This window comes from Pocillopora damicornis, chromosome 9, assembly GCF_964200805.1.
Source record: "Pocillopora damicornis chromosome 9, jaPocDami1.2, whole genome shotgun sequence".
NCBI lineage: Eukaryota > Metazoa > Cnidaria > Anthozoa > Scleractinia > Pocilloporidae > Pocillopora > Pocillopora damicornis.
The window spans coordinates 13249814-13275940 of NC_142678.1; the positions used below are offsets into that span (position 1 = coordinate 13249814).

A 26127-nucleotide genomic window follows, 5' to 3' on the forward strand; every position below is an offset into this window, starting at 1 on the left:
CGACCTGGGTTCTAGTCCTAGCCGGGGCAGGGTGATGTGCCCTTGAGACGTGCGGGAAAAAAATTTGATTATTTGTAAGAAAACTGCTTCGATGTTTTTAAGGTATGAAGTAAAATCAAGTCACGGAGAGATTTCTATTTCAAGTGTGCTTCATGTTTGCTTGCCGTCAGGTGATTATTTTTAATTTGGTGCACTTGAAAAATTATCGCAATTCTTGGTCCGTCTTAACTTAATTCTATGCGCTTGAGCCTCTCTCGAGGGGTTTTATCTCTGCTTTTCATTCTTAACAGAAGCTACCGGCAGCACTTGCTTGTCGCGTGACGGCTCTTGATGCCTCCTTGATGTTGAGTGCAACGAGCACGTGACAGGAAACCGGAAACGGTTTAGGAATGACCTCGCGAGCGCATCAAACGTTCTGCAAGTGAGACTCAACTAAGATTCGCTTTCTAAAAAAAGAAATAACAATTTTTTATATTCGTCGACATTTCTAAACAAACATCTGCATGGATTAGGTTGTGATACTCTTAAGAAGCTTAAAAGAACCTTTCGATAGCATTTCTGACTGTCAGACATTTAGTCCATAAGACAGGGCTTGGCTGCCGGGCATTTCGACACAGCGTTACATTTATATTTGTGCCATACTCCGCTCTGACGAAAGTGAAAAGTTATGAATTTATTTGACGTCCAGTCCCAACTTGGCGATTGAAAAGTGAAATACGATGCCCACAAAATAAATCCATGACTAACACATTCAACGAGTAATACATCATTTTCTGTTTCCAGTTCGATAAGCTCATAATAATATTCAGCTTCTTCGAAACTGCTCTTGTTACCAAGCTCATCATTTTGTTACACACCTGTGAGGGAAATCACATTTTCACAAGTCAGAGTTGAAGGTGAGAATTGGATTAATGGTAAGGATCTTTGCGAGAAAATTCATAAGATAAACGAGGGAAGCACTTGTAATATTGTTGTGGTTTTATGGGTGAAATTATTCTTATAAAATAAATCTGTGCAATCAAAAGAACATGTACTCTTAGTACAAAAAAAGTATGACTTGAGGTTTGTCTTCATCCTTCTCGATTCAATTTCACATGCTTTTGGTGGAGTCTGTACTGCTAAGAGAAAAAAGAGGATTTTGAACTGCGAATAGCGAGTGCTCTCCACCGAGAGATAAATGACTAAATCGCAGGATGAACTAATCAGAATACAAAAATATTAAAATATGTAGATACATATATATATATAGTATCAAACAAGACCAAAACGAAGAAACAAGCAATTAAACGAACTTGTGTGAAGTAGAAGAGCAATTTTAATCTCTAAATTAGACATTAGATGGAATTTGGTATTTAGTCGTGAATATGAAATCTTTCATATTTTCATCGAAATTGTATTAAAGCAAAATATATTATTCTTAATATTTTTAGGCATGCAAAAATAAAAATGACATATTTTGGAGGATAAACGGATTCAGAGGATGGCAGTTTAACAGGTACTAAACAATATCTATATTTAAATTCATTGCACGTATACCCCTATAGTTGCGCTACTCTCCAGGCCCGAGAGCAAGAAAGCTGTATATCGGCCAAGTTCCTTCTCTGCATTGTTAAAGAGGGAGACAAAGGCTTTGTCAATAAAGGATTTATTGCATAGAAAAACTATACAAACCAAGAGGTTGTAGCATATGTACTTGTTATGGTTGTCTTTATTTTGACTAACAAGGAGACAAAATTTCGGCCCCATTGTTGCTAAAACTGCTGCAAAACCCTTTTTTATGGCAAACAAACGTCTGGTTACAAAATTACAAAGTATTGGACCGGCTACAAGCAAATTATTTCTTTTTTGCGAGTTCATTTACGGAAGTCCAGAGAAAGCACATTTTACCCTTTAGGATAGCCGATCACAAGATTCGTTTTGCTCGCTCGTGAGTCTCACTACACAGGAAAATATAATAATAGAAGGGAAATTAGGGTAACGTCAAAAAGATCTAACAAAAGTGAAAAAATTTAACCCTAAAATACCATATTGATAACAAATCAGTGATCATGTATGTAAACAAAACTTCTCGTCACCATTTATCTTTTTCGGTTTTTCCGGTAGCATGCGAACATCATTCGACCTCGATCGTCTTCGAAATTTTCTACGCCAATGATCAAATCCTTGACAGGAACTAAATCATCGCCTTGAACAATAATAATTGCGTATTAGCCATATAATTCTAACCTGTTTTGTCAGAAATGCTTTTTTTGCGCAATAACCGATAAAATTAGCCGGCACATGTGTTTAACTATTTACATCGTCCATGGAGGATAAAAATGTAGGATCAGTGAATGCTAACAACGGCACAGAATGCTGTTCTGAAGGATGAGACTAGCACAACCACCTAACATGAAAAATTTCTTATTTATCCTCTTCAGAATTATACAGCAACAAATTTTTTTTCTCAGCAATGCGTTTACAGATATTCTGACTGACTGTGTTCAGCGTTTGTAAAATGCCCCGTTCAACTCGAAGCGGTGACATCCCCCTCCCCTCCCCGGCAACCTTCGGGTATTTGGCAGTGGTTCGTACCCAGGGAGTGGGGAATTTGACACAAAAGGCACTCCGGGAGTGCAGAATTTGAAACGTTCCCGGGTGAGGTGGGAAATTTGAACCGAAACTGTCAAGTCTCTCCAGCGGAGTACTCTCAAGTTTCAATTTTTGTCATAGAGGAGATACAAATTTGACTTGCGCTCACACCAGCACAACGCACTCAGTATTGGAGGCAACTGCATCATCATGATCTATGACAGTTTTAAGATAAGGCCAGGCGCCATGCCTTTCCTCTCTTTTTGATGATTTTTTCTTTAAAAGGAGCATTTGCCTATTAAATCTGGCGGTCGAATACGGCATTTGAACGCAATTTTGGCCCAGGGTGGAATATTTAAGGACCGAATCTTCAAAAGTTTAAATGCCTGAGATATTGCCCAGGAAGGGAATGTTGAAACTTTAAATTAATCGACGCATACAACTTTCAAGAATTCTCTTAAAGTGAAGGATGTTCTATGCTTATTTGCGTACAATTTGGTTGATCATGTTTAGAAATGGAGAGCCTTGAACGATGTATCGAAACTAACCAAGCAAACGAACAAACAAATATGAAATAATAAGTGGAATTTGACTCGCACGGTCACGAGACCACAGTAGTGTGACGACGAAAACTTTGAAATTCTCATTCTTTTGTTATATCTTAGTATCAGAGACAGGTGGTCTATTTTGCTCTCTTTAAATTACCTTCATTTGAGCCGCCTTTTCTGTTTTGTGACGATGTTCTTTAGCGCAGTACAATCAATTTCATTTTATTTTCCAGCTATGGCGGAAGGTAATCCCCCAACAGCAGGAAAGGATCTGGACTTAAACAATGAGCTTCCAGTCACAGGTGAGAGAAAACAATTCAGTAAGACGGCTCTATGGTAATCGAGTAAGTGATTGAATGTTTTGTTCGGTGCAGTTTTTTTGGACCGTTTACACTTGCAGGTTTTAGGAAACAAATGAAACGCTGGTTTTTCTAGCGAACGAAAAGGGAAAAAGCGAAGTAAAGCACCGGTTGGAATTGCACATATGTGTTATTAAATAAAAAAGTATATTTTTGATAATTTCAGCGTCAAACGAAAGTCAAGTTACTTCAAGTGAGACAAAACTTGGTGTATACGATGACTTTTTAAGAGGTGAGGGATTAGATTCTTTGAGATACGCCCCTAGGTATTTTTTTTAAGTCTCCAGTCATGGATGAATAATTTCATATGTCCTGATTTATCTCAAATTATTTCTCAACTCCTCGGAATAGAAAGTTCTTGGAAGCTCACAATCGATAGTCTAAAACGCAAAGCACAGCGGTCAAACGTCTGCACGTTTACCGATATTGCAAAACTAGGTGAGGTGCATCAAGGCTATCTCACAAGAGCTGAAAAGAGCCAAAAAAGACAGTCAGTCACGTATGGTATTCAAAACCGTATAACTATTTTGGTAGACCTCAAAATAAAAAGGTAAATCAACAGGAAACAAAAATACTTAAGTTTTCCCTTTCTCTACTTTTGTTTCCTTTCCCAGATTTCAGATGAATGTTTCAATTTTCTTTTTCTTATTTTGCAAGACAGCGATCGTATTTCTCATTTTTGCGCGGGAAATTGTGCGCAGCCGGTCTGAATTGATTCCCTTGCGCATGCCCAAAGGTTGACCGCTATTTTCCTTCGTATCCGTGTTTAGGATTTCGCAGGGGGGGACGTAGCGTAACGTCCCAAAGAACGGCTGTCAAGAGAACAACAAAGTGGAAAGACCATATTTTCATCAGACTTCACTTATGCCTCCTAATCGAGCTAATCCTCAGTTAGTAGTATAGAAGAGGTTTCTGTGAAATATTCATGACCGAAATAACAATCGCTTCAATTAAACTCAGTAGATGTGCCACAGTTAAGACTCCCATTTACTGAGTTTATTTTACGTGAGCAAATAGTTAAATGCGCGAATAATCGTTTCCGAATTCCTTTTATTTTGGCAGAATTTTAAGTTTCTTTATGACTTACAATCTACTTTGTTAAGTAAAAGTTTGCATTATCCGTCTAGGGTAGCTTTATTCATCACTAACTTATTAACACTATGCCGATGTGTTTTCAGAGAGAGCAAAGGAATGTCTCGAGGAAGGTAACAAGAAATACAAACAAGGAGAAACTAAGGAGGCGATAAACTTCTACACGGAAGGACTTCAAGTGAACTGCAAAGATATACGGCTGAACGCCAAGCTTTACAGCAACAGGGCAGCAGCTTATTTCCATTTGGGTAAGAATTGTTTTTGAAACTTCTAAAATCTTTACATAGCCGAAATAACGAAATAAACAATCTGTACCCATTTCAAACAGGATTTTATCCACTCCTGTTGTCTTTCCTGCACTTTGTGCATCTTTCCTCACTTCATAACCCAAATAAAATCGGCAAAATGAATATTTCATGTATAACAAACACGCGGAAATGTTCCTTAAAAAAAAAAACAATTCTTAAGTAATCTTTCATCGCATTTTTGAGAAGTCCCTATCGCATTTTTTAATAATCCAAGATTATAGCCCTCTTACACGGCATTACGTCCAACCTCGCCAATCGTTGTGACTCGCTTTTGTGCAAATTGTCTCCAGAGGAGACATTTTCGTTGAGAATAAGCTTGGAATCACTGGCACGTGTGATATTAACAATGATATCGGAGATTTGAATGGTAAAATTTCGACTAAGGCATGGGCCAAAAGGAAGATCTCATTGTCAAATGTCAAATAGCAGAACTAGTCAAAATTTTCTAATTTTAGAACTCGCTCTAAATAACAGCATTCTGAGAATCATAAGATTCTTTTAGCTACATAACAGAGATAATGGCTTGAAGATTTCCTCAGTTACGAACTGAGACGTTGATGTTGAAGCTTCGAAGGGATCGACTCATTAAAGGGCCATACACTTAAAGACAAACAGAAGCTATAAAAAACGAAATTTCTAAATCCAAATCATCTGTTCATCTTTACTTAGATGTTCAAGGTTGCAAAGAACAACAATAAATGTTTTTGTTCCTATTACTAAGCATCTCGTTTCCTGACGGAAATTTTAGTTAAAAAGTTTGGAATATCGTAATCAGATAATGTGGATATGTGTCGGCTTTCTCAGCCTAAGAAGCCAAATTCTGTGTGGTACAAAAATGATACAAAAGAAACCTAGAGATGCTTCCTTTGATATTTATCCTTAAAACGAAATCTTTGATGTGCGTAGAATTGCCTAACATGAACTCTCAGTGTTAGTTGCTCGTGACCCTACTCATACAGTTTCCAATTTTAAAATATCCATAGCCAAGGGGCAAGTAGCAAAAACCGTGTGTGGCGCTGGGCAATTTCAACTAACTAGATAACATAAATTTATGGGAATAGTCTCGTGACTATATTCCCACCAATAGCTTAGCTCTATTTTCTGCATATAACTTGACACACACAACCCACAATGATTTCCAGTGCAATTTGAGAATTATCGCAAATAAAGTTTTCAAAGCCTGTCCAAATTGCACAAGCACCAGGGCGAGGGCAATTTGTAGTCGTTGAAAATTTACGAGTGCTAATTTATTCCAAATTGCACGCAAAATATCATGTGATTACCAGATAAAACATACAAGCCAAAATATGACTCTGTTTCGCTTTTTAGTGTCTTTATTTCGTGTCAAGGCTCGCAAATTGTTGCCAAAGTAGTTGAGCTTTTTCTTCAATAATTTGCTTCAAACTTTTTAAACCTCTCTAGAGAATAATGACTGTTTGTACCTTATCCCTGTTATGTATCGATCGACAGCAGTAACCATCACATGAAAGTTATCACTCTCGCAATCTCCCCCGTCTTTCGTGCAAAATGTTGCGTAAAATTCATCGATAATTTTACTGAGGGCCACCGGTTTATACTTTCATATTCGTTCTTGTAAGCCAGACTGGTAGCCAGTTTTTGTTCCTTTGTTGTTCGTTTTTAATTTTAGCATTCTCCCTCAAACTTTGAGTTAAAACGTTGCTACTTTCTTCATTATGTTTTGTTTTGCTTTCGCGGCTTACCTGTCAATTAATTTAACCTCAACTTCCTGCACTTAGGAGAGGATGTCAGCATCCATCGAAGGAATTTGAAATATTGTGGCAAGTCACCCAAATGTGTTTTCCCCCCTACATTTATATTTTTTAGCCCAACATGTTCTAATAATTGTGGTGTAGTTTTTTTGTAATATAATAATAAATATATTTTTGTTTTCGAGAAGTAATTTTTTTCGTTCGACCGCTCAAATATACAAATTTTCACCGTGAATATTACCCGATTTGTGTGACCTCATGTATCGAATGTACTGGACCTACGGTATTTCTGTGAACATAATCCTTTGTTTTATCGTCTAAACTTAATCCCATGTCGTTATTGAAGCTACCAAGGAAATATTTATTTTTTGGTGAATATTTTTGTCCGACATACTTTTCCTATGTCGAAAAGTAGCATCAAAACAAAGACAGTTTTAACAATGACCGATGTGACACAATCTACTGAGCTTCAAGCTTTTAAAAGACCAAAGGATGGTTATAAAGTTACTGTAAAAATTTCCTTGTGTATTTGCGTTGTTCTATCTTGAGACGAACTCAAAGTCCGCCAAAATTTACTTGATAGCGACTATGAAATGTACATGGTGCGCCTTATTGTCGCCACCGTTAACAGGCATAAATCACTACAACTTGTAAAAAAGTCTAACATAACACTCTTACCTTGTTTATTTATGATTTTATTAGCCGCTTCGTTCATTATATTACGTCTAGCTATTTGTTTGATGCATTCTGACGTTAGCTCTTAACTTCAACTTTCTATTCTGTTTGGGATTAATTGACGTGTTCTCAGCCAATAAGCACGCTGAAATTTTTGCATGAGTATTATTAGCACGCAAATCGACGTGCGATGACGACTTACACGTAATTATTGAATTCCACAGAAAACTACGAAGAATGTCTTAATGATGCAACAGTTGCCGTTCAATTGGAACCCACTTTGGTCAAAGCGATAAAGAAAGGTTCGTGTTTCAGCTATGAATCATCTAACCTCTTTTCTGAGATTTCTTCCAAGGGAACTGTATAGATTAAGACAGCTGACTGTACCTCGGGTGTCAATGATATCTAACGCATCAATATCTGCTACGTAGGTAAAAAGTATTTTCCAAACCAAGTCAAAACCTATCAAAAGCTTAAACATGATTTAAAGCTGTTTGATTTTTGTTCTTCATAGAAGCTCCACGAACCCATGTTTATCGACTTAAAATGTACCACATTTGAAATACAAGATAGCAATTACTTAAATCTGTGGAAAATTCAATTTTCTAGATCTCTGTTTCTGATTTTCAGTCAGAAAACCATGTTTAACTAAACATGGTTTGCTAGTGTGGATAAGGTGTGAGTCGATATTCTGGATACATTTATCATCAGATGTTGACGGTAGTGAATTATTTACCTTTCGACGCTTATTATTACCCTCTCAGGAGCCAGTGCTTGTGTCGAGCTATCCTTGTTTGAAGAGATAAGGAGCTGGTTGCAGATGGGATTGGCCGTATCCTTTGACGAGTGTTTCAAATGTGATGCGTTAGGCAATGCAAACAGTGTTCACTGACACCTATTAGAGACTATAATATTTTCAAAGATCATTTCCACAAAACTTTACTGAACAGAAGGGGCCATAATATCGAATTCGCAGAGATTAGACAGAATGCTCTTCATCCGCGTCACTACAAGAAAACAGTAGGACGCCCGAAACTAAACAGATAATTGCGGTTAGAAAGCTCGTAATACTCAATCTAATAAAAGTATTGTTAAGATAGCAAATCATCCAGATAAACCCCCGCTAGTCACGTATGTCCAATTCCAAGGTTTTTATGAGGAATAACATGGTTACAAGGGGTATTTGAGGAAAAACACCCCGAGTGATTTTTTTAAATTAAATGACCTTCCAGGGATGTTCCCAATACCCGCAAACTGTGTGGCTCATTGCACGAAATTGTCCTTCTTTCTCAGTTAATAACCTCTTCAGATTAATATCAAATTTCTTGATCTCGTGGCTCAAAATATTCGGCCTGAATCCTTTCGCTTCAGCCCACTTTTTCCAGACTGTAGGCCACATCGTGCTTTTCATGATGTTTATATTTGCTGCGTTTTCCTTACCCTCTTGCACTTCTTTCGCCTCACAATCGGAAATTATTTCAGCCATTGTTTCAAAATTGACAACAAGATAATTTCATTTACCATTAAAAATGCTACTTTAACAAATAAGTGATTCAAATTTGACTAAAATACCACTGCTCCTGGCCAGTCATATACAAAACATTTCCCAATCGGTTGTATAATATTCTCATTATTATTGAAACTTTCTCACGTCACGTCATCAGCCATTTATTCTTGACCCGTTTCAAGATTGACGAGAGAAAAAAATTTCTGGTTCCAGTGGAGAGAGGAAAAGCCGAAGAGGGAATCCATTGTAAGCGTCTTGGAAACGCTTATAATGATATAGGAGAGTTCAAAACGGCAATCAAGTATCATCAACGTGGTCTAGAAGTTGCTAACGAAGTGGGAGACAAGGCCGGAGAGGGAACAAGTTATGGCAATCTAGGCTGCGCTTATTTAGGTCAAGGACAGTTCAAAACAGCAATCGAGTACCATCAACGTAGTCTAAAAATTGCTAAAGAAGTGGGAGACAAGGCCGGAGAGGGAAGAAATTATAGCAATCTCGGCTGCGCTTATCAAGGTCTAGGACAGTTCATAACAGCAATCGAGTACCATCAACGTAGTCTAGAAATTGCTAAAGAAGTGGGAAACAAGGCCGAAGAGGGAACAACTTATGGCAATCTCGGCTGCGCTTATTGTAGTCTAGGAAAGTTCAAAACAGCAATCGAGTACCATCAACGTCATCTAGAAATTGCTAAAGAAGTGGGAGACAAAGCCAGAGAGGGAAGAAGTTATGGCAATCTCGGCAAAGCTTATCATAGTCTAGGACAGTGCAAAACAGCAATCGAGTGCCATCAACGTAGTCTAGAAATTGCTAAAGAAGTGGGAGACAAGGCCGGAGAGGGAACAACTTATGGCAATCTCGGCTGCGCTTATCATATTCTAGGAGAGTTCAAAACAGCAATCGAGTACCATCAACGTCATCTAGAAATTGCTAAAGAAGTGGGAGACAAGGCCGGAGAGGGAAGAAGTTATGGCAATCTCGGCTGCGCTTATTGTAGTCTAGGACAGTTCAAAAGAGCAATTGAGTATCATCAACGTCATCTAGAAATTGCTAAAGAAGTGGGAGACAAGGCCGGAGAGGGAACAAGTTATGGCAATCTCGGCGGCGCTTGTCATAGTCTAGGACAGTGGAAAACAGCAATCGAGTACCATCAACGTCATCTAGAAATTGCTAAAGAAGTGGGAGACAAGGCCGGAGAGGGAACAAGTTATGACAATCTCGGCTGCGCCTATCATAGTCTAAGACAGTTTAAAACAGCAATCGAGTACCATCAACGTGGTCTAGAAATTGCTATAGAAGTGGGAGACAAGGTCGGAAAGGGAAGAAGTTATGGCAATCTCGGCTGCGCTTATTGTAGTCTAGGACAGTTCAAAACAGCAATCGAGTACCATCAACGTGGTCTAGAAATTGCTAAAGAAGTGGGAGACAAGGTCGGAGAGGCATTCTCACTCTCTCTTCTTGGAGAAAGTTTTGAGAGTCAAGGTAAACTAAGGAGGGCCTTTGACTGCTTTCACTCTAGTGTAGAGGTGTTTGATAGTATCAGGGCGAGTCTGCATTTCAGCGATCAGTTGAAGATTACTTATCGTGATCAGCATAAGAGTACATACATAGGCTTGTGGCGTATAAATCTAATCCAAGGTGAAGTTGTTGATGCTCTTCTCACCGCAGAGAAAGGACGCGCTCAAGCTCTGAAGGATCTACTAACCTCAAAATATCAGCCTGGAGATTTTTCGTTCGCCCTTCTTAGTTTTGTTCCATCAAGTACAATTTTTATAGCTATCAGTGGACCTTACGTTCACTTCTGGGTTGTCCTTAGCGACGACAATATCCAATCGAGAAAGGTACATGTGAACAATTATAAGTATGAGGAGGAATTGGAATTTTTCATCGAGCAACTGAACAAAACTGCCTCGAAAGAGGTCGGTGCAAGAGGTGCTGTTACATGCGAAAATCCTCCTCATTACTCGCCGAAACCGGAGGAAGTGGCAAACGATATGGTTCAAGTTGATGTAAGGTTCTCACAATCAAGTGCGCTACAGAAGCTTTATGACATCATTGTTACTCCTATTGCTGATCTGATCAAAGGCAACGAGCTTACATTTGTTCCTGAGGGTCCATTTTGTCTTGTGCCTTACGCGGCATTGGAGGACTCGAATTCAACTTATCTGAGTGATTCATTCAGAATTCGTGTGCTTCCTTCCCTGACGACCTTACGACTAATTAATGATTCCCCAGCTGAGTTCCACATGAAGAGTGGTGCATTGCTTGTTGGCGACCCATGTTTCAAAGAGATCATTTATCAGGGAAGACGGTTGGTGCAACTTCCGGGAGCAAGGGAAGAAGCGGAAATGATTGGACGAATTCTCAGTATTTCCCCCCTTACTGGAGAGATGGCAACAAAAGGAGAAGTGTTAAAACGACTGTCATCAGTGGCTTTGGTACATATTGCAGCGCATGGTAAAATGGAAACTGGGGAAGTTATCTTGGCACCAAACACTACAAGAGAAACCACTCAGCCTGAAGAAAAGGACTATCTACTGACGATAAAAGATGTCATGGAAGCTGGACTGCGGGCGCAACTGGTTGTTCTAAGCTGTTGTCACAGTGCTCGTGGGGAGGTCATGGCCGAGGGCGTGGTCGGCATCGCCCGAGCATTCCTGGGTGCGGGCGCTAGATCTGTTGTGGTAGCCTTGTGGGCGTTAGATGACGAAGGAACCTTGGAGTTCATGAGTTTCTTTTACGATGCACTTGCTAAAGGCAAGAAGGCAAGTGAAGCTCTCAATCAGGCCATGAGATGTATGAGGGAATCTGGAACGTTCAAGGAGGTGAAGTACTGGGCACCATTTGTACTCATTGGTGATGACGTCAAACTTGATATCAAGGACATCTAGTTGCTGATCCATGTAATTATTCTTTTCATAACATTTATGCAATTCAACGTAGCTTTTAATCAAAATTGTATGGTTATATATTTTAGCACGGGTGCCTGGTTGTCTAGTGGGTAAGAATTGCTTTTTTTTCCCGAAGAAATTGAGATACTTTACAATTGAGTCGACACTTTACAGACTTAACGATGAAAACGTTTTTCACAGAAAATAAGATTGATAATAATTGTTGTGAAGTGTATCGTTTCTTGTCGTACAACCGAATGAAAAATTTTATGTAAACTCAAAGATTCTCCCTTATTGTGGTTCTTTTATTTTTCAGTTCAGGGACCGAGCATTGGAGCTGTATCATAGAGATGACGATACCCAAGGAAATAAACCTTTGCCTACAAAGGTTGACATTTGGAACAGAAACCACAGGAATACCAATAAAATCTCTGCAAGAGACTTCTATGCAAAGCAAGCAGAACAGAAAGAGCCTTTGAGAGTCCGTGCGGATTTCTACTCTTTCACAAGTTGATATTTTACTTATTATCTTAAATGTTCTTATAAGCTATAGGGATTTTGGACACGTCAAAGAAAAAGGACTTTGCAGTGTTTATCTTTAATATCTGATTCGAACCAGCTTAAAAGTAATTTTTTCAAAAGCGGTTTCGTGAAATTACTGTGACTGGCTATGTAAAAAAAATTTTCATCCAGCATGAGTGAGTTTTTTATCTATAAACAAGTTTTTGGGCCGGTTATATTAATTTTCCGTTTAAGCTAAAAAGCACCTGGAAAACGCCGTTTTCCCTAAAATATTTTTAATAATTTTTTCTTTTAATCGGTTTTTGTCTTATGGCTGATATACAGCTGTCAAAACCATGTGCATGCGTAAACGTTTTCATAGAAATTGGAGAATAATCAGTTGACTGATCGTTCGATTATCTCACTTTCAGTTAAATGGAAATTGTGATTAACATTTGGAGGAAATTTACCAAGTTATGATCAGTTTCTGTATCACGATTATTGGATTTTTCTGAATTAAATTAACAGATTTTAGCGTTGATAGCCAGTATTTAACATTATTTTTACTAATACTTCGACAGATCTTTCCCGGGTGCGTTTGAAAGCGATAAAGTTTTTATGCATAAGGATGACAATATATTTTGAGTATGCTGTTAAAACTAATTTTCCAATCGCAAAACGAGAAGTTAAAGAGGAGTTTCCTTTTTTTATTGTTGTTTTAATTGGTCAGTTTCTAAAATTGTGTATTTTATGAAACATTTAGAGGAGAATTTCAAAAAGTACAATGAAGTTGTAGCCAAATAATGTAATCAGTCACTTTTATTGGGTTATTGACCCATTTAATTGTTAAATTTGATTGAAGTAACATTAAATGCTGTTTACTGAGTTACAGAGCAATAGAATTGAAATTTATTGACGGGAATGTGCTGCAGCGAGAGAGGGAAAAATCTGAGCATAGCAAAAAGTAACAAAAACAGCAAAGCAAACTTCTTTAAAAAAAAACTGGAATGTTAGCAGCTGTCTCCCCGCCCTAATTCCCCGCGGTAAGCTAAGTACTGCGTCAAACTTAAAGATGTTCTACTCACATTATCCATAACTCCGTCAAATTTGCAAAGTCATTTCTCGTGATAAGCCGTCTGAGAAAGTAGCTTACTCGTCAACCTACAAATGGCCCAGAATATTAAGCCGCCTTCCATTGGAAGTTTACAACCGTCAAGAGTGAAAACCTATCTCTACATAAATTCCCTTTTGACACCCCAAATGACATTCAATAGACTCAGATGATATCGAACAGACTAGTGTAGTGCTATACCTACTTTACAGCTTTTCCGATCATACTAATTAAGGACTCTTAACCCTTTACCTCCCATTAGTGACTAAGAGAGATTTTCTGCTTACAATATCAATACAATATCAAGCATAGAAGTGACGAGAATAAAGAAAATATATCAATTAGGGGATTATTTATTGATCCAGTACCAAATTATCCAAATTGACATCATAAGAATTGTATGGCAGATAGTAAGGAGAATTACTAATGAGATCTTGGGAGTCAAAGGGTTAATATAACACCACTCTTCTCGTATCAGTTAACATGAGCAATAAATAAAAAGACTGGCCATACAGACGCCTCTCATTCGATAAACGCATAAGCGTGGCCGTTGAGTTTTGAGCCACTGATTAAATGGGTGAAAAAACCTTGAAGGACTACAAGACTCAGAAACATTAAATCGGCCTCCTTCAACTCCCTCCAAGAAAACTTTCAATATCATTTCATTGAGCCAGGCGCAAATAAAGAAACTGCGAAGAGTCAAGAATGAATTTGTTTACGCAGGTACATAAATACTAATGTTCAAAATGAACGTAGGTCGACTTAAGTTAAAAATTATCTTATGTGCTTTGGAAAGAGACGCGTCAATATTTTTTTCACGCAGTGTTGACGATTTTAACAGCCATAGGTTTGTCTTCCCACTCGCATGCTATTACACCCCAACCAACCTCAGCAAGGTTTGTACAGCCATAGGTTTGTCTTCCCACTCGCATGCTATTACACCCCAACCAACCTCAGCAAGGTTTGTACAGCCATAGGTTTGTCTTCCCACTCGCATGCTATTACACCCCAACCAACCTCAGAAAGGTTTGTACAGCCATAGGTTTGTCTTCCCACTCGCATGCTATTACACCCCAACCAACCTCAGCAAGGTTTGTACAGCCATAGGTTTGTCTTCCCACTCGCATGCTATTACACCCCAACCAACCTCAGAAAGGTTTGTACAGCCATAGGTTTGTCTTCCCACTCGCATGCTATTACACCCCAACCAACCTCAGAAAGGTTTGTACAGCCATAGATTTGTCTTCCCACTCGCATGCTATTACACCCCAACCAACCTCAGCAAGGTTTGTACAGCCATAGGTTTGTCTTCCCACTCGCATGCTATTACACCCCAACCAACCTCAGAAAGGTTTGGACAAAAAGGCAATCGTGATTACCTTTAACGAAAATTTTCATGGCAAAATTTGGTTTACCAAGTCTTATTGACCCAGACATTTGAAATAAACATGTATAGAAGTACTGAAGAAATAAACATGTACTCAATGAAGCTGATTAATTTGCTTTACTTACACTTTCCCCCTTTATATGATCAAGTGAAAATTTTGTAAAATTATATTTCGAGGCAATAAATGAAAATTTAGGATTGTGTGAGGTTTATACGCAAAAAGATTGAGCTACGCCTACGCTGTTGTTTGGGAACATGATAATGTGAAAAAGAAAACAACAACAAATTAATTGAATGAAAAACGTTCGTTGATACCGTGGGAAAGGATAAAAGAGCGCAGCAATACCTTGTGAAAGGATAACAAGTCACGTGATGATCTCCATGCAGCACTATCAACAGACTCCATCAACTTGAAATACAAATGGCGGTACTGCTACAAGCGCTAGCGTTACGATCTTTTTTTTTTTTTTTTCAACAAGACAAGGGTTATTTAACGAAATTTAGGAGGATCCTCTTTTTAAACTTTTAAACTGTTTCTCAAATTTTCGACCAATGGAAAATTCGTGCGTTTCGTTCACATGGAACCACGCCTAACGTACGAAACTTTGGACGCTCAAGCGTTCAAAATTTGAACACCAAAATCGAAGACGAATTTTTAGCCGGTACAGTCAATAATTTGAACGCCACGGTGTGAACACCGTAAACGTCGAAATTTTTGTACGGCGAAGGCGTGGCGGCATAGATGCGAAGATGGAACGTGCTGGTTTATTCATTGCGGTGCTCGGTAATATTACAGCTTTATTGCATAACATTATCTCGCAAATGTGTAAGCCATGCCGGACTTACCACGCACGTAATAAATCGAAGACGTCGAAGCAGCAAAAACACTGGACGCCATTTCGCTCTGGGTTAAGAAGCGTTTTGTGCATGATAAGACGATAAAACACTCACAAATTTCACAAAATTAATCCTGTTATCAGTCCCATCTGAACAGAACGAAACTTTCATACGGTTCGGAGTGTACAGAATGTCCAGTCGAAAATTCGTCCGGTGCCGTGTGAACGTAGCCTCAGTTTCTTGTGTGAACCTATGCGAGCCCGATATAGTTCTTGATTTTCAGTTCTTGTCCATAGAGCTCGTACCTTCCCTTCATTTCTAGAGCATTTTCTGAAGGCAGGCTCCGCCCAGCAAAGAGGAACGCACGTCGGTGTAAACAATGTTTGGACATAATGCTGTATTACTTCTTTCCTTTTCATTTTTCTTTATCAAATAAGTCTTTAATATGTTTTACGTACATATATTACATTTGATGATACCAGAAACAAAGTTGACTCAAGAGGTGTCAAGATCAGCGTAATGTTCTCCGGAATTGAGTTTCTTTGTTTGTAAAACAGCGCTGTCTGTCGTCATGAACTTTTCCTGGAGCTCTTTTGGTAACGCGTTTTGTTTCTTGTCCCTTTTTTTATTTCCATCCATATTTCTATCTGCAAAAAAAACAAAAACAAAAACAAAAAAGGCAAAAGCAGTAAAAAAAAAAAACTATGTGCGAGTGATGGTCGAGGATCTGACTGAGAAATACTGCAACGAAGAATACATGAGCAGATGAAAAACCACAAGAATAAAGACCATCACCAGACAAGACAGCTGCTGTCTTCATTACTTACTACTTTCAGTTTGCTGTCCGGAGATCTTATAGAATTTAATTTAGTCTGCTGTTCTGGACCCGCTGCAGATTCCTACAACAAATTAAACAATGTCAAAAATCATGTCATATAGCTGATTCACTCGTTTAAGTTTAACGTAAAAGCCAAGCATTTCTCAAAGAGTAAAGCGAGGTGACTTCCTCAAAGCCTCCTACAGTTACTCACTTAAAACTTGATTTAGCTCTTTATATTTCCTGATTCACCAAAATCCAAAGTGAAGAGTCTCTGGAAAGGGCAAACGTAACCTTTAATCCGATAGCTTACATGTGAAAGCTTCTGTACTAGGTAACTTGTGTGTTTGGCTGAATTCTAACTTTTTTTGTTCAAGTCAGGTGATATATAGGAAACTCTCTAAACACCGATAATTTTTCAATAAACATGTACATCATCACAACGGCGTGATGCTGTATTCCTCTATGAAGTTTCCATCGGTCGCTCCAAAACAAGACGACACAACCCACTCTTCTGGCCTGGTCTATGGCTAATTTGGCACTGAGTTATAACCTTACAGCTCCCTCGTTACAAAGAATGAAAAAGCAGTTAAAAAGACGTAGAGGTTTTAGAGGGAAGATTTTTTTAACTAAAAAAAAATAAAAAAAGTAGTAGAAAATATCGCATCTATGTGTTGTCTTCGTGCCTTACTAACTGGATTCACTCCCCTGTCAAGTGTATTTGTGGTTTTAAGAGGAAAATCAAGCAGACAACAAGACTTTTAATCTATATTCATTCCAATGTACCCAATTAGTGAACTAAAAATATTTTACCTATTTTCGACACGTCTCAGAATTTTGAGGCGATCCTCTTTCAGTATCTAGAATTTGTTGTACGTATCTTCATCGCGCATAACTTAACGGGGTTTGCGCGCGCACATCAGTTTAGAACAACCACAGCTTTTTCTCTACGGCGAAAGCTACCTACAGTATCACGTCTAGCTATCATTTCTTTCAAAGAATGTAATAACTTTCTTTTTTATAAAATATCGATAAAATATTTATAGTGACGCAGCACATTGAAAATGAGAATGATATGTTGACGTCATGGCTACATGACATCACAATGGATAAATAGGAGATTTTCATTCTTCTGAAACGTGTATGATCGTTTTGACCACAAGGAAGCAATCATGAGTTTTTTGAAGAAAATGCAGAAGAAAGGTCAAAGTAAAAACCATCGAGAATTGTACTTCAGAGCTTCGGTTCCTTCTGCGACTCTGGAATGTGTCGAAGACAAATGGTAAGTGGAGAAAAAGGAGAAAAAAGGTCATCGGAAAGGTTTACCGATAAGCATGGGTGTAATAGATTTAGGAGAAAGTTTTTGCTCTCTGCACTTTTGAGGTAGTGAAAGAATACATCAGTTAAGTTGCAAAACAGGCAAGAAAATATCGAACAGTTTGTTTTTAAGTCTGGGACGAAAACTAAATGACGTACCAATAGATTTTTCAACTTAACCAGCGATTCTTTTGTCCAGTTGAGGCGCGCTGAATCTCAGTTTTAAGAAGTCGATGAAGTGTTTTTGGAAATCGAGGACATAGGACAGCCCTTAGAAATATTGGTGAGATTCGGAAAATGAAATTGACTGGAGTAAAGACAACGAGAATAAAACAAAAATGAACAAGAAAAATGAACAAGAAGTTTTATCACCTTTAAAGGAATTAAGGCAAGTTCATAAAAACTGAGTTAATTTCTACTTTCTTACTCTTAGAGTCGTTAGGGTACTTCCTTAAATTACATGAGTTCACTTTACCCGCGTAATTATCCTACAGTCTCACAGACAAGGAAGACAGCACGAAGGAAGAAAGCAGAAAATTGTCGCGTCCAGGATCCTTAAAAAGCTTCTGGAAGGAAAACCACAATGGCAATGTTACTAGTAATATTGCCTGTTCCAAGGGGGCTACCACAACGGCCTCTGCTGCTCCACGTGCTCCATTGTCAGACGTGGTTGGTGACCATGAGAAAAAGAGGCAAGGGAAAGTTGGTGCTGACACTAAGGGTGATAGTCCTAAGAAGGCTTCGTGTCGAAGGAACAAAACAAGATTAGGACCAACAAAGGTCAACAGGAAAGCTCCACCTCCGCCTACTTCTGATAGGCCTTCCGTTTCTCATACCAGTCCATCCCAATCTGCTCCGTCTCGTTCTATTCCGGTGCGCCCAGCTCCCCCTCCACCGCGTCAACCACGTCTTCGTAAGGCGGCTCCACCTCGCCCCCCTCCACCGACTATGAAGCAGCCTGGAAAAAAGGGTGCCAAAGGACCGAGCATTATTAAGAAGAAGGCAAACGAGATTTGCAAATACCCAAAGGATCTGAACCCGTTTGCAAATTTCAGCAGTGCCACCGATAATGACTACCCGTCACAGAACAGCAAGAAGGCCTCTAGACCTAGTCGCCAAAGGCACAGAAGAAGACCAAAGAATTCTAAAAGTGAAGAATATCCAATGGATAAAAATCCATTCACTGAAACTAATGAGATGAGGGAAAAGGTCTCCAGTGCTCGTCGCCAAAGGCTTAGAAGAAAACGGAAAGAATCTAAAAGTGAAGAATACCCAATGAAAGACAATCCATCCAGTGATGCTGAAGAGATGAGCGAGAAGCCCTCCCGCACTCATCGTCAAAGGCGTAGAAGAAAACGAAAAGCATCTAAAAGCGAAGAACACCCAATTAAACACAATCCATTGAGTGATTCCGATGAGGGGAGGAGCTCTTCGTGTTCGGAGTGGAACGAAACTTCTGACATGTGGTCTGTTTCTTCATTGGAAGATATTCAGTTGGTGATGAACACTGCCACAGTACTAGAAGAGGTGAAAGCAAAGAGTACACAGCAAGGTCTGGCAACCAACAATGAAAACGAAGAACAGGGTGGACGGACAGATTCTGGTGACTCAAAGGCCCAGTCATTCCCATCTGATAAGGAGATCTCTCCTGACGATGTCCCTTCCACAAACAAGGATAATAGCTCTGCAAGTGTCGGATCAACAAACCTTGATGCTTCGACTGCCAAAGACTTTACAGATGTTGGCAGTCGAAGGATCCTCAAGCAGGCAGAACCCTCTGAGCAAGCTAATGATATGGAAGAGTACCAGGGTGGAGACGGATCTGGTAAGTTTTATGTATCTGCTCATGCACGACAAATACTGAAACGAAGAGGGGATCGGAAATCCAGTTCCTTTTTGCTGTAAGAATGCTACACAATAAACCCTATAGAGGGAAAAGCACTATAAAGTAGTGCATCTTCATCTACCGAACCGTAAAAAAGAGACATAAGAAACATTTTAATCTGCGCGTAAGTAAACTTCAAAATGATTCTTGATTGTTGCCAGTACTTTGATTCGTAAAGTGGTAATGCATCTGAAGATGCATCTGCTAATTGCATCAGATGCAATGCCACTCCATGAATAAATTGAAGGGATTCAACTGGTTCAGTATCAACTTCATTGGACTGTGTTTATATTCGCCTTCTCTTTTGAATATTTGAGCGCGTATATTTTATAAAATTATTTTTAGCCTCCAATTCAAGGAATCATTGCCCAGAGTTGGCCATTTACCTGGATGCAGAACTTCAGGTTGTCGAAAGCGAGTTGCTCTCTCTGCAGAAGGTGATGGTTAAATTGCAATCAGAGATGAAAGAGGCAATGGACACTAAAGGTTAGTTTTCTCGTGTCTTTTTCTTTGCTTGGGGCATTATAGGGAACGAACGTATTTGCTGACATCGTGCAAAAAGCCAAGACATCGATACTAACAATAATTTAATGAAAGCGGCAAACTTAAATTTGCCCTGGCTACAATTCGGCCCACAATTCCACAGTTTACACCCGTAATGTGAATGAGGAACATCAGGGTGGGATTTCTACAGATGAAAATACAGAAAATCGACCATTTTTTTGTATAAAAGTCATTTTCGAGGGCGACTCACTGAAATCCCTGACCTCCTTTCAAATGTTCCCCCTCGCCAAATGGAAGACTGACTCTCCTCTCACCGCATCTCTTTAAATCTCTGAAACTAGTGCAATGGCCTTAGCTTTCCTCGATCGCACTACGCTCCAAGAGAAGTTTTGCCTCGATCTAAGAAGAGGTAATCTTCCGGTCATACCGATCTCGGAAGAGGTAATCATCCGGTCATACCTCTGCAGCATATGGCGGGTGATGCAAGGGTAACTAATTGGACACAAATTCAATACAGCCTTCTTTACCGCTTGTAGATTGTGAGGCCGAGTTTGAAAGCTTATCGCTTGACTGGTTGACGCTCAACAAGTTCCGTTCTGAACTTAACAAAAGGAAAAAAGACCTTATTGTTCTGTAAGTACTTGTTTACGCTACAAAGCTGTTTTAAAAACATGCGCACCAGTTTAGAACAAGTGAACAAGCCCAGCTATGGGATGGTAACTAAAGCTCAGCAACAAACACGATTGATTCGCCTGACTCTTATTGAGATCGTGAGGCACATGATCAAATGTTCCTTTATCAAAATGAATTTGTTGGCTCTGGTATATGTGATCTCAAATTCCGAGCAATTTTTCCGTCAATGTATTTACATTATCACTGAGCGTTGACAGGAGCCCATCGCGTTGACAGGAGCCGTTGATGATTCACACTGTATTTTCTACTTGAAAGTTTACTACGTTTAATGTGCCTTATTTTTCGTCCGTTTTGTATTTAGTTCCAAACAAGAAAACCCGAAGGAGTGTTTGAAGTTCTTACGTGAGGACCTGAAATGCCTAGTTGAAGTCAAAAGTGAGACTCAGTTATTTTTTTTTAAAGCTATTCCTTGTTTGTTATCGTTCTATTTCGTAACGTATCCCAAGCAAATGTGTTTTCGCAATCTTTGACCTGTCTTCCATCATGTGATGAGTGATGTTTTTCACGTTTTCTGCAGGTTGGAAGAAGACAAAAGAGCACAGAGCTCAGGTGAAGAATGTCTTGGATCTTATCCTCAAGTTGGCCAACATGGCCTGAATGGCAAACTTTATCAAAAGTAAGAAACGTGCAATTAACTTGAATTTAAACACATCTGGTTCTCTTCACATAATCTGACTTTGTATTTTGCCACGAGTTTGCCACGGATCAATTTGATTATACTTATTCATTACGGTAACAATGGCTAATTCTGCTTTTTGTTTTCCCGTTTTTGCAGTTTTGATTTTACAAGAATTTCCTTATTTCTGGCTTGGGTTGTGTTGTAATATGTTCATATATGACTTGAAATCCTTTGTAAATCTCTAAATTCTGCCAATCACTTTAATTAAGCCGGCAGTTTCATTTTTCAGTGCAAAGTTCTTAACCCAAGAGAATTATTCAGATATTATCTGTGAATAGCGAGAATATTTCGCATGTCAAACATTAGTCATGTACATAACTATTATGAATTCATATGATTGTACTGTTGTAAATATTTTCGTTTTTTATCATGAGCAATGTTTATTCCTTTTTTTTCTCTTTTTTTATTGCTCGTAATCATTTCATGATTACGTAAGTACTTCTTTTGTGTTGTAATATCTTAAGTTCAGAGTTGAGGTTAAAAGAGCAGACCTGACTAGATATATTTTCATCATCACATTTTTATGGTTTTTTTTTCGATTACGCTGTGTTTTGCAAAGGGGAAGCTAGCAAGATCTAAGGCGACGTCATGCTTTGCGTGTTAATTTCAATCTAATGGTTATGTTTCGTCCAATCAGATACGTTGATCCAGAATCATTTGTAATGGAGGTGACGTATGCGGTCACAGAATCACTGCATGTAACTGAACATTTTGCCTTTGGCGCTGCACTCTTTTTCTTTTCTGTCTTTTCAGTTCTCTCTTCTTTTTCTCCTATTTTTTTATGGCCTTTTCATTTTGTTTTTAGGTCGGTAGGTTTTAGTTTTTTTAGGTATTTTTATGAATTTTAGATTTTAACTAGGGTATTTTAGGTATTTTGTAATTCGGTTTTAATTTCTGTTTTTTTATTTTCTTCTTTGTTTTCTCCTTCATTGTTTCCTTTTTTTCTTTTCTTTCTTTCTTTCTTTCGTTCACTTTATTTTATTATCATCATTTTTCAATATTCAGCCTTTTTCCACCATCTGTATTAACAGTGATTCATACGCTGTTGGTTATGTCAGGTGGTTTTCAGGCCGCATGCGTCACTTTCCTCTTACGATTCATATCAGCGCTGATTAGTAACCAAACGTAAAAAGACTGGGACTCATTAAAGTTTAACGTCACTGCATAGCTTTACCTGGGAAAAGAGCAACGTAATCGCTTCATTTTTTCCCTTTCAAATTTCTGCGATATAAAATTTGGAAAATTGTAAATTTTGATTTGTATGATTTGTTTTCCCCATCTCTCACATTTCACTTTGATTTGTAAAATTAATTATTATAAATAAACCTAGCTGTAAAAAAGAATCAAGTGTTAGCTTCATTATATCATGGAAAGTCTATCTTTTTACTCTGTTTCCCTTTTGATTCGCCATTAAAAAAAGCAATTCATCGTGTTTTGACGAAATTAAGAGATCCTCGCAGCTGAGAACACTACTGAAACGAGTAACTGAAAATAGTGTTCCTAGCTGCGAGGATCTCTTAATTTCGTTTTTTCACCGCAGTGCAAATACATGAATTTCATATATCTAAAATCATCATTCATGCATAGGTTTCATATTTTTACATCGAATTGTATCTCTCCTGGGTGTTTGAAAATTTGGGCAGTCAGGCGTCTTGTTAGTGCGAGCTAACGTTAAAAGCTCGCGATCGTTTATTTGATCGGCCATGTTTGATTTGCAGTTAGAGTGGACGGTGGGGGTAGGGGGCGGGGGAAGGGAAAAAAACCCCCACTCCCCCACACCCACCCCTCTCCTTATTTTTGACCGTCGACCGCCCCCTTGGTACAAATTTATTTCTCTCCCCAGCCTTCCGCTACCATTAAAATAAAAAATGGCGGCCATAGTATTCGTTATGAAATTACTGAGCACTCGCTCGCAAAAATTACGCCTCTTCTGCCGGCTACACATGAGGCCACATGCTGCACAGCTAGCCGCGCCCCTGATTTGGTGTAGATTAAAACCAAGTGTGGTTCTTGGAGTAGAATGTGGAAACACTTACCTTCGAAACTGTTCATTACCCTGGAAGATGTCAAGATCGAAAGTAGTAACTTATCACAGCATTAACCTGGAGTAAATTTTTTTTGACTTTGTCGTGTGGGTTTAACTCGAATTTTGACCTCATCAAACTGCCTTCCAGACAAAATTTTTGTGACGATTTTCACTTAAAAAATAACACTCCCCTCCCCATTCAATAATAATAATAATAATAATAATCATAATTAACTTACGCTATTTCATTCCATTTTTATCATTATTTTTAACGACTGTTCACCGAATATTGTGGAGGTGGCTTGTGATGCCCCGAAGTGGCGCTGACACTGAGGTGAGTTTCTGTTTTAGGATGTACTAAAACAGTGATATATTATGGCAAAAGAAAAATGATTTTTTCCTGCAACGATTACAATATTTTCGGCGTTGCTAGAATTGGAGAAACAAAGAATATTCTGAGTTTGAGTGGCCAATCAGAGTACAACTTCCGCGCTATCCTCTCCTCATATTGATAAAATATCATCAATATTTTAGGAGAAAACATTAAACACCCGTCAGTACTTCCTTGTATGTTATTAAAGTCTCAAAATATGATCTCTTTAAAATTGTAAAATAACTCTTTGTTGACCAGCCGAAGTCTAATTTGGATATGGAGGGATTTAGTTTTATTTTTTATATTGTCTGTTAGCTAATCTTCCGTCTGAATACTGCTAAAACACAATTATATTATATCATTTAAGCCGGATGAGATTCGATAAGGGACATTGTGCTTTGCGAAGCACGTCGCTGTGATTGGTCGATTCGTTGCCACGGTTATCAACAAAGTTTGCCCAGTTTACCCGGCGCAGAAATGGAGTGAGTTTCGAGATTTATGTGAGCTGCGAAACTTGGCTTTTGACTTTGTTCCTTTGATCTGAAAGACTGTAATTGCGAATCTGAAAGCTTTTTACGAGGTACAGCGTTTTGTTTTGAACGATCAACGACTTTTCCTCGGTCCATTATCGATCACACCGTTTGTAACTTTTCATCGTCTAAAGTTGATCATCGGAGTGAATTCGAAGGGTAAACAACAACTGGTAAGGACAAAATCAACAGATTTGTAGAGTCCATCGTAGAGATTGGATTCTGTAGAAGAAGTTTGTGGCTTTAACGCTCGATTGGTGAGCTAATCAGGGAATTATTTGACGAAAGAATTATCACGTCAAATTAATGACATTGAAGAAGTCTTCAGCGATTCAAACCAGTAAGTAAAGGATTGTATTGGTTTTGACTGCTTTATTTGAGAGTGTGAAGACGTCAGATTTCAAAGTCTAACTCTGCTTTGGATCTCAAAGTCGTCAAGAGCTAATCAGAGGATATTCAGGTCTCTAGGAAGTCGATTTATCACGAAAATTAAGATACAAGGCGAAACATTTCGAATCGACCTTCAAATCCAACTATCTGTTTTTCAGCATCTACACTGCACACCTGGTGGTACCAGCTTTAATTTTTATTTCTTTACAAAAACAATTTTTACTACAGCTTCTTTTTGTTGTGCTACAAATCATTGGCAACGGTAAGAAGTGTTTGTTAGCCTCTCCAGTTAAAGTAACCCTCATTTGTTAGACAATGCACTGAGAAACGTGACTTTTTCGAACTGTCAGCAATCAAGTCAGAGGAGAGAAATATTTCGTATTTCACCGTCGGAAAGTTGTTTTGCTACGATAATTCTTTAGAACAATTATAGCCTCGAAACGTGTATTTAAACTCCGTAAAAATGTATTGATCACGCTAAAACTTCGAGCCACACAAGTTTTGCACGTTGTTGGAAGTGAAAGCGTATCAACACGAAGGCGTCACATCTATTGTTCATGTTTTTACGTTTTACTGAGGGGTGCTTTTGAGGACGAAGTCATGAATTCCAAGGTACAGCTTGATAAAGCTTTATCTTCGAAGCTCAACGGGATTCAGATTACTAATCATTTGAGCAAGTTATCCAGAGCAAAAGCGACGCCGCCTGTTCTCAAATCGCAGCCTATTAGCCCACAGAAATCGTTCAAGTTCATGCCGCATCCCCCTCAAAACCGAAAGTCGGTCGGCTTTCAGAACAGCAGGAGAACTGATGATCAGAAAATTAAGCCAGCGCCTCCTACAGAGCCTCGTGGAAAGAATTATATGGTGAGAAAGTTTTACGACGTAAGAAAAAAAGACAGTGTTGTTGACGAAAGCAGGGTTAGCGGAGATGGAGAATCACTAGAGAATGAGGAATTTTACGAGAAGTCAAGGTGTCCGTCATGGGAGCGTATGCCGGGCGATGGATGTATCTCTGATATTGCTGAAGAAGATGAAGATGCAGAAGAAGAAGATGGCGACATGGAGGAGAATGATGATGATGATGATGATGGGTCTGTTGAGGACAACTATGACAATGATTTCTATGAATGCGATGACCTTGATGAAGGTAATAACTAATACTCATGTTGAAATTGGCAAACTCCAAGCTTTAATAATGCACTTTGCAAGAACTATAGTGATCAGTTTGGAAAAAAAAAACTAATTTCAACTCAGTCACCTGCTTTTGTTGTTGTTGTTGCTGAGGCAGGCAGACATTTGAATATTTTACGGCAGTTGCATCAAATCTTGGCACCCTTGCCCCATGACACAGTCATATATGTGTTCAGGAGATTAGCTTTAACCAGTTGAAACTTAGTTT

At 38.7% G+C, this 26127-nt stretch overlaps 3 protein-coding genes across 7 annotated transcripts in view; all 3 read left to right on the forward strand.

Moving 5' to 3' along the window:
• The first annotated feature begins 29 nt into the window (after positions 1 to 29).
• Positions 30 to 13072, forward strand: LOC149040225 (uncharacterized). Of its 2 annotated transcripts, XM_089182990.1 has the most exons (10): positions 30 to 421; positions 784 to 896; positions 1431 to 1495; positions 3353 to 3421; positions 3645 to 3710; positions 4657 to 4818; positions 7508 to 7585; positions 8048 to 8115; positions 8973 to 11690; positions 11995 to 13072. In XM_089182990.1, the coding sequence occupies exons 4-9, from the start codon at positions 3355 to 3357 to the stop codon at positions 11676 to 11678; spliced, it is 3147 nt and encodes a 1048-aa protein (XP_089039116.1). In that variant the 5' UTR covers positions 30 to 421; positions 784 to 896; positions 1431 to 1495; positions 3353 to 3354; the 3' UTR covers positions 11679 to 11690; positions 11995 to 13072. The 2 variants fall into 2 exon arrangements, with proteins under 2 accessions (XP_089039116.1, XP_089039115.1); XM_089182989.1 differs by having other exon boundaries at positions 30 to 896.
• A 6812-nt stretch (positions 13073 to 19884) lies between these two features.
• Positions 19885 to 23001, forward strand: LOC113678638 (uncharacterized). The gene is made up of 3 exons (XM_089183046.1): positions 19885 to 20019; positions 20574 to 20670; positions 21032 to 23001. The coding sequence occupies exons 1-3, from the start codon at positions 19974 to 19976 to the stop codon at positions 21198 to 21200; spliced, it is 312 nt and encodes a 103-aa protein (XP_089039172.1). The 5' UTR covers positions 19885 to 19973; the 3' UTR covers positions 21201 to 23001.
• Positions 23002 to 24253: 1252 nt separating this feature from the next.
• LOC113678639 (tubulin monoglutamylase TTLL4) overlaps positions 24254 to 26127 on the forward strand; it is a 43211-nt gene continuing 41337 nt past the window's right edge. For 2 of the 4 annotated variants that reach the window (XR_016179885.1, XM_089182992.1), the window contains exon 1: positions 24254 to 25875. Coding sequence is in view for 3 of the 4 variants with exons in the window: in XM_089182992.1 (XP_089039118.1) it covers positions 25329 to 25875 (547 nt within the window). In the remaining variant the exon portion in view is untranslated. The remainder of the gene's footprint in view (positions 25876 to 26127) is intronic. The other 2 variants (XM_027195537.2, XM_089182991.1) reach the window with 1 other exon arrangement.